The following is a 14,280-nucleotide window of genomic DNA, read 5'->3' as shown; positions in this document are numbered from 1 at the left end:
ATTTTCTATATCCCTTACTACGTACCGGTCGTTGGGGAGTTTCTTATGTATTTCGTATGGGCCCTTGAATTTGGGTAAAAGCTTCTTATTACGGCCAATTGTTGTGTCCACGTTTTTGATTACTACGAAATCGCCTTCCTCAAACGTTCTCACTCCAGCACCCTTCTGTTCACTTCGGCTCAAGTTATAGTCTTGCACTTTTTTTATTTTATCTCCTGCCCGCCTACGTATTGCATCTAAATCCCTCCCCCCTGGGCCTGAAATGTACTCTTCTAGGTACTCTGTCAATTTATCCACTATTTCTCCGCGTTGGTTGACACCAAACAAAGCTTTACTCGGTGTTATTCCGATTGATCTATTCACCGAGTTGTTTAGTGCGAATTCTATTTTAGTAAGTTGTTTTACCCAGTCCCCGTGAGAGACTGGGTCACTTAGTTTTGCCAACATACCTACTAAACTTCGGTTTACTCTCTCTACTTGCCCGTTGGCTTGTGGGGAGTGCACTGCCACTTTTATTTGGGTTATGTTCTTATCTTTTATATACTCTTCAAATTCCTTTGACGTAAAACAGCTGCCCCTATCAGTTATGCATCTTTGAGGCCGGCTATAATATTCGAAATATTTGCTCAATGCTGATGTTACTTCCTTAGTGGAGGTCGTTAAGACCGGGTACAATTTTACATATTTCGTAAAAGCATCTATTATGACTAAAATGTGTTTTCGCTTCGATTGCAATGACGGAAGTGGGCCTAAATGATCTAAATGGATTGTGTGGAAAGGTTTAGGGTCCTTAGGGATGTTATGCAATTGTCGGGCGTTCGGGTTATTAGGGGCGGAATACATAATGCACTTTACACAATTTTGCTTAAGGTTGTCGATTTTGCTTTTCATGTTGGGGAACCAATAGTTCGCCTTGATTTTCTGGTAGCACTTTTCTACTCCTTGGTGACCTAATTGCTCGTGGGTGGTTCGTATTATTTCAGTTTCAAGTTCTTTGGGGACGTATAGCTGTAGAATGTCGCCGTCTTTTTTAAACACCACCCCATTTTCCATAACAAAATCTTTCATATTCTCATTTTCTAGTTTGTTCTTTAGGTTAATTATATCTTCGTCTCTGGATTGCATAACTTGCAATTGGTAGTCTAAGTCTTCACTGTCGATTATAGCAATTACATTTTCACAATCAAATTCGTTCCTACTGAGTGCGTCTACGTGCGGCATTTTAGTGCCTGCTCTATGCAATATTGAATAGTTGTAGTTTTCTAACTCTAAGGCCCATCTAGCTATTCGGCTGTTCACAAGTTTTTTATTAAGTGTCATTGTCAATGAGTTGCAATCAGTTAGTATTTTAAACTTAATCCCTTCTAAGTACACTCGAAATCTTCTTAGTGCGTAAATAATGGCTAGCGTTTCCAATTCGAAGCTGTGGTATCTACTCTCGGCATCGGAAGTTCTTTTCGAAAAAAATGCTATGGGATGAAGGTGGCCATAGTCTTGTTTCTGTAACAATATAGCGCCGAAGCCGTGTGCACTAGCATCACAGTGCAGCTCCGTCTCTTTCTTGTGGTTATATATTGCCAGCACTGGGCTCGATACTAATTTTTCCTTGAGGGTTCGAAAAGCATTGTTGCATTCTTCATTAAATTCAAAACGTTTGTTTTTCTTAAGAAGGTCATATAATGGTCGGGCGTGTACTGAAAAGGATTGAACAAATTTTCTAAAATAGGAACAAAGTCCAATGAAAGCCTGAAGTTCCCATTGATTCTTTGGAGTCGGATAATTCGTTACCGCTTTAATGTGGGATTCGGAAGGGCGTATACCGTGTTCTGACACCGTATAACCTAAATATTCAATATCACTATATGCGAATTTGCATTTGCTGAGTTTCATCTGGAGGCCATGTTCGGATAGTTTCTCTAATACTTTCTTAACTAAATCGTAGTGGGTATCTATTGTCCTACTACCAATGATGATGTCATCCATATATACTATTATTTCACCCTTCTCAATAAATTCTTTCAAAATTTTTGTTATGAATCTTTGGAAAATGGCTGGGCCATTTTTGAGTCCAAATGGCATTCTTATGAACTCATATTGTCCGTTTGGGACTACAAACGATGTATACTTAATCGAGTTTTCCTCCATTTTAATTTGAAAGAAACCTGACTTCAGATCTAGAAGGGTAAATATTTTATTACCCCCAAGATATTCCAAACAGTCTTCTATCAATGGAAGTGGGTAATTATCTGTCACAATCGATTTATTTAAGTTTCTATAATCGATGCACATTCTGGTTTCACCTGATTTTTTCTTCGTAAGGACGATTGGCGATGCATAAGGCGAGTCACTAGGTCGGATAATCTTTTTCTTAAGCAAGTCGTCTATAATTCGATTAACTTCAATTTTCTCGGCAAACGATAAACGCCTTGGTGAACAGAAGGTCGGAGTGTTTGACGTAAGTAAGATCTTAGCTTCGTAGTCAATATTCGGAAGTTCTTCAATCTGTTTTCGTACATAAGTGTTTTTTATCATAGGACGGAAGTTGTTTGACCAAGCTGAAGGTATCTGAGGGTTTACATCAATCTCATCATTTTCACTAATTTCAATATTAAAAACTTCTTTAAGTTCCGGGATTACACTGGCTGTACTTAAGATTGGAGTGGCTTTACTGGACTTACGTTTACTGTCACTATCATCAACGGAAATAAGCGGAAATTCGTTTTCTAATTTATATGTAGTATGTTTATTTGAGTAAAGAAATTCATTGTTGACGTACAGACGTATGGAAAAAGTATTTAAGAAGTCTCTTCCTAACAACAATGGAAAAGGTATTTCGTTATCGGTGAGTACGTAGACTCTTAACGGTTTAACAATGTTTTTAAATTTAATAAGTACAAATACGCTCCCTTCCGGATTCACTTTAACTCTTCCGATCCCACTAAATACACGCACACTTCTACTGTATTTTACTGTAACTGGGATGCACGACTGCCGGATGAAACTACAAGGGCTACCGGTATCAAGCAAAGAAAAAAAATGGACAAAATCAAGAAGACAATCACGGTTTCCACTGAAAGAAACACTTACCCTTTCCTTAAAGTGTACAGAACTAAAGTCGCCGTCGTCGTCCAATGCTGCTACAGTCTTGACGGGGCAGTTCCTATACTGGTGCTCCTTCGCTCCACACTTAAAACAAGACCCGGGTGCTCGTCTTTTCTCTGCGCAGTCCTTGGAGTAGTGCCCATAGCGCGAACAGTTGTAGCATCTAACTGCTGACATGTCGCCAATGGAGTTTGGTGCGCTCACTTTCTTCTCGGTTGATGCCCGGAGCCTTTCGTATTGTGGTATGAGCTTTTTGAATTTGTCAATTGTCGTCACTCCGCTAAAAATCAGTGCTTTGGCCGACTTGTCTTTTAGCCCGTCGATGATGAACTCCACCTGTTCGTATTCTTCGATTGGTGCTGACTGTGCAAGCTCTTGCATGCTCAGAACGTAATGCGTTAGGGTTTCGGATTTTTCCCAAACGCGCGTTTCCAATTGACGGAAGATGTCTTTGACACTTAGCGGCCTTTTGAATTCATCGATAAGTTGCTGTCTAAGTTTATTCCACCCGTCAATGTTGCCTATGCGTAACAATATCTGGGCGCTGCCAGTGAGCAATCGTCGCGCGATTAAAAATTTTGCCTCCTCATCGTACCCGTAAGCTTTTGCGCTGTCCTCGAACTCGCTGATCCACTTGACGATATCGCCCTTATCGTCCCCATTGAATGTACGGAAGGTTTTCTCTATTTCAGAGAAGTTGATCGGGATGCTGCGGCAGGCTTTACCTGCTTCTAACTTGTTGATTTCAGCTTTTAGCTGCAAGATGCGTAACTGTTTCTCTAGTAGTAATTCGATTGCCGTTAAATCGGAAGTACGGTTCTCGCTGATTGCGGCGTCTGCGTCGGCATTCTCAGCTGCTGCCGCGGTTACTGTTACCGCGTTTTCGTGTCGCTTTGGTGTCGCTGACGCCGTATTTTGGCGCCCATCGAGCACTTCGTGCTGATTTCCAGCTTCCACCGCCATATTGGCCACGCTTTTGGTTGTCCTTGCACCTGCACCAGTTTCTGCATCGATCGCCACTATTGCTGCATCGCTTTTGCGCGTGTCACTTACGCCGCCATTTTGATCGCCTGAAGCGCCTACGGTGGACGATAGCAGGCTGCGTAATTGGCATAATGTAGCCGTGGGCGGAAAGTGCACGCCCATGTCTTCCAGTGCTGCGGCGATTTGCCTTCTTTGCGAGGTTTCACTCATCGTTTTTCAATCACGTGGGTTTGCGTTGGGTTTTTTTTTCCGCACCTGAGCTATAGAATAATCACGACTGCTTCGCTTAACTGGTTTATTCGGAATGAATCTTTGTAACAACGAGTAACAAGCGCTGCCACTTGCTTTGGATATATCCTTTTGTAACTAGCGCTGCCAGATTATTGGCATATTTACAGTGTATTCTACTACTTACATTCTACTACAAATTTGCATTTGTCCGAAAAATAGCCATCGACACGTACTGTTACCGTACGGTTAACAAGGAAGGACCATATCAGTTTTAACATCCAGGTTGGAACGTTCCATATGCGTAACTCCTCGGTAACATAAGTAAGCACGACTCGATCGAATGCCCTTTCCAGGTCTTCAGATAAAATCAGACAATGGTTTCTACCTTCTAGACGTTCTTTGATTTTTGATTCTAGGCTATGACAGAGGGTGTGAACACCGTACTCTGGTACAAATGCATGCTGCTCTGGAAAAATGTGGCCCTTGCCGTATTGCCAAAGTCTTTTAGCGAGTACTTTCTCCAGTACTTTGGATAGCACAGTAATTAAGGATATAGGGCGATGTCCTTCGAGCTTGTTTGGAGCTTTGTGCGGCTTAGAAATAGGTACAAGGATAGCATGTTTCCACTCATAGGGATAGGTGCCTATGCGAAGGATATTGTTATAAAGTTGACATAGTCTCATTTTAAGGTCAATGGGCGAATGTTTTATCATTGTATACGTGATTTTGTCTTTACTCGGAGTAGAGCCTCCTGCTTTTCCATTTAGAACAGTGTTAATTTCGGTCAACGTTATAGGATCTATAGTTTCCTGGGAACCGCTCGATGTAATAACAAACTCTCTTTTTTGTTCTATAATTTTGTTTTGGAATGATTGATCGGATCCAATTGAACTCCAAAATTTGGCAAAGGCGTTTGCAATATCCCTAGGGTGAGTAACTGTGGATGTGTCTGTAATAAGGGATGGAAAATTCGAAATACGTGTACATCTAATTTTTTTCACATTTTCCCATAGGCATCGAATATTCATTGTAGGGTTAAGGGAATTAACGAATTTTTCCCAAGTCAGCCGTTTAGCGTGCTTACACTCCCTTCTTACTTTAGCGCTGGTTTTTTGTAGTGTATTAAATGTGTCATTGTTCTCTCTCTTCGAAATTGTTTCCAGGCCTGATTTTTTTCAAGTATGAGATTAGCAATTTCTGTGTTAAACCATGCTGGGCTATTATTTCGGTTGTTTTCATTATTCCGCGTAATTGGTATCGATTCATTTGCTGCTTTACGAATAATTTTTTTGATTAGGGCTGCCTCTCTATTAACATTAATAGAACAAGTAATTTGTGCAGAATATGAGTTTGCCTTGAGAGAAAACATTTGCCAGTTCGCTTTCGTGTCAAGAAACTTTGAGATAACTTTAGTACCAGGTATAGGATCAGGATCAAGGTCCTTGAACCTATTATTGTAGAGGGTTTCACCACCTACCATATTAATTCTAATTATATCTTATAATCAGAATAAATTTGTCAATGAACCACGCGCAAAAATATGTGGTGAAAAACAACAATAATGTTTTGCTTGTTTAACGGCAGTTCAATAGGCACAAGTATAGATCGCGAAAAACACAACCGCATGCACGGACAGTTAGTCGATGACTGAAACGAAAGAAGATACCGAAAAGCATTGAACCCTGCACACCCCTTGTAAGGAAAAGTGAATTATTACGAAATACTAATACAGTGGCAGCACTATAGCTATTTTGGAATCTCGCGTTTCAGTTCGCAAAGATTGTCATCTTCTTTTTAGTAAGTGCTCATTTACACACGGCGATTTTTGTTGCCGCAACTCGACGTTTGTAGGAGAGAGCGTGACGAGGAAAGGAGAGGGGCACCGAGTTGCTCGTGCTCGGGCAACACGCTTTGTGCTCTCGTTTATCTGTGTAAATTGAGTTAGCGATTCACAGCTGACAACAACAATTGCATACACAAAAATCGTCGTGTGTAAATGAAATGAGCAACACCAAAAGGGAATGTGAAAAATCGCGTCGACAAAAGTTTCCGTGTATAAACGCAGTCTAACAAAATAATCTATCATAGGGTTCAATCGATACCATGAACGAAAGACACAAGATCATGTAAGAACAAGAGAGTGAAAAAAGTCGATTTTTTTAGCGGGTTCTACGCCATCTTGTTTCACTGGAAAACGAGCGAAAAGTAATCAAAGCAAAGAAAACAACGAAAATCAAAATTATTGTCAGCCACTTTAAACGCACAATTTGGTAAAATGATGCAACAAAATGCTTTAAAATGTGTTGTCATGTTGAATTAACTCTTCTTTACTTGAATAAAAGTGTAAAATAGTGGTGCTTGTGATGTAAACAAACGCTCAGCTGACAAACCCGCTTTCGCAAACTTTTTTCTCAAAACCAGTTACAAATACAACGTCGCGTTCTTACGTGATCTTGTATTTTTGGTTCATGAATCGATACCACTAAGGTATCACTCTAATGAGTACTTGTACTCAAAAGACCGAAAGTATCGATACCTACTCAGTATCGGCAAAGTATCGAGTACTTACTTGAATTGGTTTCATCTTCTCTTTCGAGAGATACTTCCCTTTTTTGTTGTAAGAGGTCGTATGATTACGTCCTATCATGGTTTAAAACATTGTATGTCAAAATCAAATAAATAGCCAATAAAGTTGCAGGTATAGAAAACTTATATATATATTTAAGTTATTTAGTTGATATTTTTTTGAGCTCAAGGCCGGGTTGAAATAAAACAATCTGTTTTTGTTGTTTTTAAATCGTCTATATTTCGACTTCAGTCTGAAGTCATCATCATGCGGAACGTAGGGTATCACTTATAAATTTATCTCTAACTGAAGTTGTCGTCTTGTTGAGGTGGTCACGTAGGAGTGTCGTCAAGTTGTTTCTTTCCATCTCTTGTTTCTCTTTGTCTTTAATTGTTTATATATAGTTCTCCCCGTTTGCGATGACTTTAAATAGTGGAAATTGTTTGTTGTCTATGGGTAAAGCATATTTAGGACCCAGAGAAAGAAGCCACTGAATATCGGTTGGAATTTGTATGCTAGTCGTGTTACGGATCCATTCTGGTATCACCCTAATGTTTAAATGTAATTAGTGTTTACATACGACAATACTCTGAGAAGTATATTTAGCAACACGAAAGACAAAATTCCCAAGCATGAGAAATCTGATGTAGTATACAGTATTCCATGTAATGGCGACGGGTCCCACGTATGCAAACAAGTATATGTGGTGACAACCAAATCAAAACTTAAGACAAGGATTTCCGCTCACAAATCGAACGTAAAATTAAGGAACACTTACTCGGACAACAAGACGGCCTTGTCATCCCACTGTAAAGACACGGGACATTACCCTGATTTTGATAATGTGAGTGTCTTAGAAGAAGAGAAAAATTACCACAAACGCTTTATATTAGAAATGATCCACATTGTGAACACCCCTAATGATAAAAGGATGAATTTCAAAACAGACACTGAAAACTGTGCACATGCCTACCGCAACATAATATTAAGGCACAACAAATAAGCCTAATATTGTCTATTATTCGTTCCGTGTCCGAACTTCGTCTATGATAACATTGCAATGCTGGCTGATTTGCATACATATTTATGTCGTACTGTGTGCCGTCCAATGCAATGTTGTTTGTATGATTTTTTGTTTACAATTACTGTTCTTTCATTTGTTTATATTTTTATGTCCATTTCGTCTCATTGTTTCGCTTGTTAAATCTTTTGATTTTTGCACACATTAGTCTACCAGGCGCAGCCGAATGTGTAAGTTGTGCTTATATACAGTATGTTGATAGTCTTTTATGCAATTTTTGTAATTAAGATATTTATTGCAGTCCTGATGATGACTTCAGACTGAAGTCGAAATATAGACGATTTAAAAACAACAAAAACAGATTGTTTTATTTCAACAAGGCCTTGAGCTCAAAAAAATATCAACAGAATTTTCAATTAACGGCCAAATATAAATAAACAATGTTTAAGTTATTTAGTAAGAATACAAAATAATTATTAATTAATATTTGTGGCACATTACCAAGGAACAGTATTGGTTATAATTTTTTCAGTCATATGAGTGTATAGGTCACCCAATATGGATAAGTTTCGGATTTATATTTTGGTTTTTATTTTCCAGTTAGTTTTATTCACTTTTTTATAAATATAGTTCATTCCATAACAAAAACCTTGTTAATCCAAGTTTAAAACTTTGTACAAAAATTAAAAGCAAATCAACAAAGTTTCACCAAAGAACGTAAATAATAAGAAGGGACAACTTGTGACTTCTGCGCTAGTACGTTTTCATCAAAATTCCACACTTTTTATTATGAATAAAGTGTTTAATTTTGGTGAAACTTTGATTATCTTTTAATTTTTGTACAAAATTTGAAACTTGGATTTAAATGGTTTTTGTCATAGAATGAACTATATTTTTTATAAAAAAGTAACACTTATCCATAAGGTCACCTCTATAAGTATACAGCACACTGCATCATTTACAAACTATTTATGAAAAAAAAGTTGTATTGTTTCTTTTGGTACATTGCTGAGGAACAATATTTGTTATAATTACATATATGACTTCATATAAGGATATTATTCACAAAATTTTCTGCAGCAGCCTTAATTGCAAAGCAATGGAGTGCACTAAAACGTTTGCTAAAGCAGCCTCAATTGCAAGGCAATGGAGTGCACTAAAATGTTACCTATTCTCTAAAAGATTAGGCAAAAATGCAATATTTTCGCATTTAGCAAAATTAAAACACGTTTTTCGCTGTAAGGTGAACTGTTTTGGCAGTTTCAACTCGGTCTTCTTTTCGCTCTATTCAATGTTTACTTGTGGTACACAAATTTCAACGCCCAGGACGGCGCAATCTTGTATTATATCATTCTTGGATCGTAACTATCAACGGCGTTGCCAACTAAAATAGTGAAATTCGAAGTTCCTACTCAGCTGATTTGACAGAAACAAATCACAATAAATATACATAATCGCAAGTGAATAGTAAAATTAAAAAAAAAAAATTAGTTTAATCATTCAGGGCTATCACGGAATCCATCGTAGAAAATCTACGAATTCAAATGCCCGCAACGAATACGAAAATATTGCTATCACTGAATCCGAGTGAACTCGAAAATATCGTTGCCAGCTTCGAATGCTGATTCGAAATCAGTTAGTGCAAAGGAAACATCAGACATTTATGTATGTCATTTTGCTCACGCTACCCCATCAGGCGCAATGGCCGAGTGCAAAATGTATTCAACAAAGTGTGATTGATTTTGACATTGCTCTCATAAGAAACAGGCTATAATGTCAAATTGAAATGAGTTGTTAACCCATTTGAAAATGTGTTTTTTTTTCAAATTTGAATTAAAAAAAAAAATACACAAATTTTTCAAGCAAAGCAAATTTTCTTAATAAACGTGAAATTGTTAAGAGATAAACCGCCGAGAAGAGCAAGTAAGTACATTTAAGTTTGGTAATAAGTAAATACGTTCGACTTTGCTTAAATATTTAATGTAAGGAAACCAAGATGAAACGATGCAATAAAAGTCAGGACACGAAAATAGTGCCACTTAGTTGCGAATTAAGACGGCAGCGATGGGAAGAAAGCTTTGGTGTTGTACTACGTGATTCATCTCGCGTTTGTGAAAACCACTTCAAGGAAAGTGTTGTGAAAATCAAACACTTTCCCACGAGCTCGTTTATACCCATGCGCAGTCCCAATGCCATACGGAAAAACTGATACAAGTGAGGATTTAGTACACGATCAGGATACATTCTTTTTTGATGCCCAAACTCAAACAGGCGACTCTTTAGAATGCACGTTGCGAACAGAAATATTTCGGCTTACCGAAATAATTAAACCATGGAAGCAAGTATGGAAGAGCTTAAATTAAAACCGCTCGAAGCAAGGTCTTTAATGGAAAACTAGTTCACATGAAAAAAATTTAATTTCAAAATTGTTTGACGTAAGCTCACATATAAAATTAGTAAAAAATGTAAAATCATACTTTTATAAGTGTCGAATAATGCTTAGGATAAAAAATTGAACTATAAAAATAAACGCGCAAAAGCATAAAACTAGGACAATTAAAAACAAGAAAATTGATTAAACGATTTTATAAACAATTTGTTTTATTTTATTGACAAAATATATGTGATGTAAGTAATGTAAGTAAAACAAAACTATAATCGAAATAAAAGCCTAGGACATCAGTGCTGATAAGATATATGCATCACTAAGGGTTAATTCGTTTGTTTATACTTTTTGACATTATAGTACCTTAAAAGAGAGCCGCACTGAGTTGTCAATCACACCGTGTTTAATACACCTTGGCCGAGTGTGGAAAGCACTAGACTGCCAATTGAGAGAGCCGAGTTCGAGTCCGAGCCGTGGGGCTGTGGATTTTTTTTTCTTTTTTCATTTAATTTTTGTTTATTTTTTTAATAAATATTTTTTTTTGATTTATTTTTAGCTTAGATTTTATTATTTTGAATTCAAAAATATGTTTTTTTTTAAATAAATTTTTATGATATTAAAGTAATTAGGTTTATTTCCTAATAAATTGTTGCTAAACTATTATTTCCCCGATTCATACAAAATATTAATTTATTAAATAGCGTCTAGCAGATGAATGCGTGCATGTACATTAGAGTGGTCCAAAATAATAAAGTCGGAATTTTAATGCCGCCGCCCCCTAGGATTGTTCTGAACCGAAAATAAATATACCCATATTTTTTATTTTGAAATCAAAAAATATTTACGGAGTGCTCACAGCGCTCAAAGTTTTCCATGTTTTTTATATGGGGAAAAAACAAATTTTCGTAAAAATGACATAAAACTCTTGAAAATCAATATTTTCCAATCGTAAAACTGTGGTTCTCTTCAGGAGACTTCAAATATTGATATCCAATTGTTTATTCAACCATTTTTTGATTAAATAATTTTTATTGGTCCCCCCATTGCATTTTCAAGGACCCATAAAATATAGTCACCATGAAAAAATTGTTAAAGGAACAATTGGGTATTATTACCGGGAATCTCCTGAAGATAAGCAAAGTTTTTTGATCGAAAATTATTGATTTTCAAGAATTCTACACTATTTCTACGAAAAGTTGTTTTTCCCCATATAAAATACATTGAAAACTTTGAGGACACCCTAAATTTTTTTATTTCAAAATAAAAAAATTGGGTATAATTTTTTTTGGTATAGAACAATCGTAGGGGCTGGCGGCATTAAAATTGCGACCTTTTTTTTACATACATTTTTGGACCACTTTAATGTACATACATATGTATGTATGTATGTATGTATGGCATTGGTATTTTACGTCTACGTTTACACAAATATATGGAATTATATCAAACTAGAACAAATTTGGAGTATAATAAATATTTAATATTAAAAATAATGCAGCTTTCTTCCACTATTTTTAAGATTGAGTGATTTTAAATTTTGTTCCGACAGCATAATATCGTCGAAGAGTATCTGTACGAATCTTCATTACGAACGGATTCTGTGATAGCACTTTCGTAGATTTCACGAAAATCGAAGCTACGATGGATTCTGTGATAGCCCTGATTACTTGAAAAGACTTCCTTAATTAAGTAGAATACAAAGGATTCAGTAGCCGGTGCACTTTTGTCGCAGGAGGTAGACAGGAGATTGCTAAGAGATTGTTCTGATCCATTTAGCTTAAATGATAAAATGTAAGCTCCCTCCTTTTAAGGGCCTCCATTTCACTAGATATTGTGCCGCTTTAATTCTTGGAACGCTTTCCCAAAATTCCACCACTTCCTCTTTAGCTCCTTTTACAAAGCCTCGACCAATGTCCGGCCTTTCGCTCATGCATTCCACCAGTTTTTCGTATTGCGAGCGATTTGTTGTGATCTTCGATCTGTTAATTTTGTAAACATTTAATTTTTTTTTTCTATTCACACTTCACGCCGTTTCGCTCCGACACGAGTTGCTATTCCGACAAATACATAAATATGACAAATACATAAATATGAAAATACATAAATATGACAGCTACGTCGGATTCAGGCATACCAACATTACGAATTTCGAAGATGGCCTACGAATTTCGAAATTACGATACGACAACGCGGATTTCAGCATACCAATTATACGATTCGTAGCAAAATCGAATCTACGACGGATTACAGCATAGGGATGTATGTGTTTGTTTAATAATTAAGTTAAATTATATATTTTAATAGTGTTTAAAAAGTGAGAACAGGTGATTTAGTGAATCTTTGTCCATACAAAACGGCGAAATTTAACAAAAGTTTTTTGTTTATAATTTTTAAATGGTTAATATTAGCCTCCCCTCCGGATTGTTAATACGGGTACCGAAACGAGTCAAATGGCACCCCTCCCGACATTTTCGGACCTTTTTTAGCGGTTGTTACCCTGTACTAGAGAATTACCCCATAGGGGGCCTAGGTGGTCGGGGGCGAAATTTTTGTCAATGACGGTTCATGCCCACCGCCCCTTTAATGATCGTCCGTATTGGAAAGTTTCCCCACACCAACGATTTTTCCCCATTTTTAATAGGCTGGCCTGAGGAGCCCGGTAGTCGGAGGAGAAAGAAAAACAAACCATTGAATTCCTTGGTCTTGGCTCTTTCAAGCAGTAAAGGTAGGCCGTGCCACGCCCCCTTCATTTTTTTGTACCAGCCCCTAACACACAGATACTTTTCGAAACCCAACCCATCAGTTCAAAAAGCTCTACCGATTTCTATTTTTAGTTTTTTGTAGCGAAACGGTGCGTATCCTTTACTTGTTCCTTAAATAATAAAAATACTTTAAACAAAAGTGTGGTCCTTTAGCAATGTGTGTGCATGTGATAAACATTAAATTCGGTCCACCGATTTTGACGTAATATGTGAAACAAAATCGGCCGTAAAGGAGAGCCAACCCTTCATTTGTACCTTACTATGCACGTATTGAATTGGTCACAGGTCATGTGAACGCTGAATGATAACATAATTTTTCATACATACCTCCATAGGTAATTCACCATAACTAAGTGTCGAGCTGCTATACTCTTTATCATTGTTTTGGATTGTTCCCATTTTATGAACAGAAAAGCGCTGTTATTAGTGCAGTGTACTGATCAAAATCTTTAGTACTTAATTTATAGAAATATTGCATGAACGAAAGACACAAGATCACGTAAGAACAAGAGAGTGAAAAAAGTCGATTTTTTGCGGGTTCTACGCCATCTTGTTTCACTGGAAAACGAGCGAAAAGTAAACAAAGCAAAGAAAACAACGAAAACCAAAATTATTGTCAGCCACTTTAAACGCACAATTTAGGTAAAATGATCAACAAAATGCTTCAGAATGTGTTGTCATGTTGAATTAACTCTTCTTTACTTGAATAAAAATGTAAAATAGTGGTGCTTGTGATGTAAACAAACGCTCAGCTGACGAACCCGCTTTCGCAAACTTTTTTCTCAAAACCAGTTACAAATACAACGTCGCGTTCTTACGTGATCTTGTATTTTTGGTTCATGGAAATATTCTGATTAATTTTATTTATAGGGCATTCGCACGTCGCGATTTTCAGGCAACTTTTAGTTGAAAGCAAAAATCGCCTCGTCCGAACGGCCTTTCAACTAATCGCTTTCAACAAAGTTGGTCGCCAGCCAACTTCGAGCTCGTTCAACTTTTTTTCCTTGCAACCCTGTGTTTGTTTACATTCTGTATCAGTGTTGGGATATGAATTGTTCCTTCAGTACGAAATCTATACAAAAAATGTACTTTTCGGCTATAAATTGGATACACTTTTTAATTCGCTCATATATTTTCTTAGTACATTCCCTTCAAGACCTATGATTTTATGGTATTCATGAGAAAGTTTTATTGTTTATGTACATACGTTTACGTATTTTACACTTTT

The 14,280-nt window shown here is 37.0% G+C and overlaps 1 protein-coding gene and 1 long non-coding RNA gene across 7 annotated transcripts in view; one reads left to right on the top strand and one right to left on the bottom strand.

Moving 5' to 3' along the window:
* The window catches only part of LOC118742259 (dynein regulatory complex subunit 6), a 426,783-nt gene extending 412,864 nt beyond the window's left edge, over nucleotides 1-13,919 (bottom strand). For 2 of the 6 annotated variants that reach the window (XR_004993352.1, XM_036474201.1), the window contains exon 1: nucleotides 13,380-13,747. Coding sequence is in view for 5 of the 6 variants with exons in the window: in XM_036474201.1 (XP_036330094.1) it covers nucleotides 13,380-13,451 (72 nt within the window). In the remaining variant the exon portion in view is untranslated. Of the gene's footprint in view, nucleotides 1-13,379; nucleotides 13,748-13,870 lie in introns of those variants that run through there. The other 4 variants (XM_036474198.1, XM_036474197.1, XM_036474202.1 and 1 more) reach the window with 4 other exon arrangements.
* LOC118742262 lies at nucleotides 1,874-2,794 on the top strand. Its single transcript, XR_004993353.1, has 2 exons — nucleotides 1,874-2,561; nucleotides 2,626-2,794. It is a non-coding gene; the product is annotated as an uncharacterized LOC118742262 (long non-coding RNA).
* Nucleotides 13,920-14,280: the final 361 nt, after the last annotated feature.

Source organism: Rhagoletis pomonella, unplaced genomic scaffold, assembly GCF_013731165.1.
Source record: "Rhagoletis pomonella isolate Grant_MI unplaced genomic scaffold, Rhpom_1.0 Rhpom_scaffold_00007, whole genome shotgun sequence".
NCBI classification, from domain to species: domain Eukaryota; kingdom Metazoa; phylum Arthropoda; class Insecta; order Diptera; family Tephritidae; genus Rhagoletis; species Rhagoletis pomonella.
Note: the sequence above shows the minus strand (reverse complement) of the source record. Positions and strands in the feature narration are given on the sequence as shown.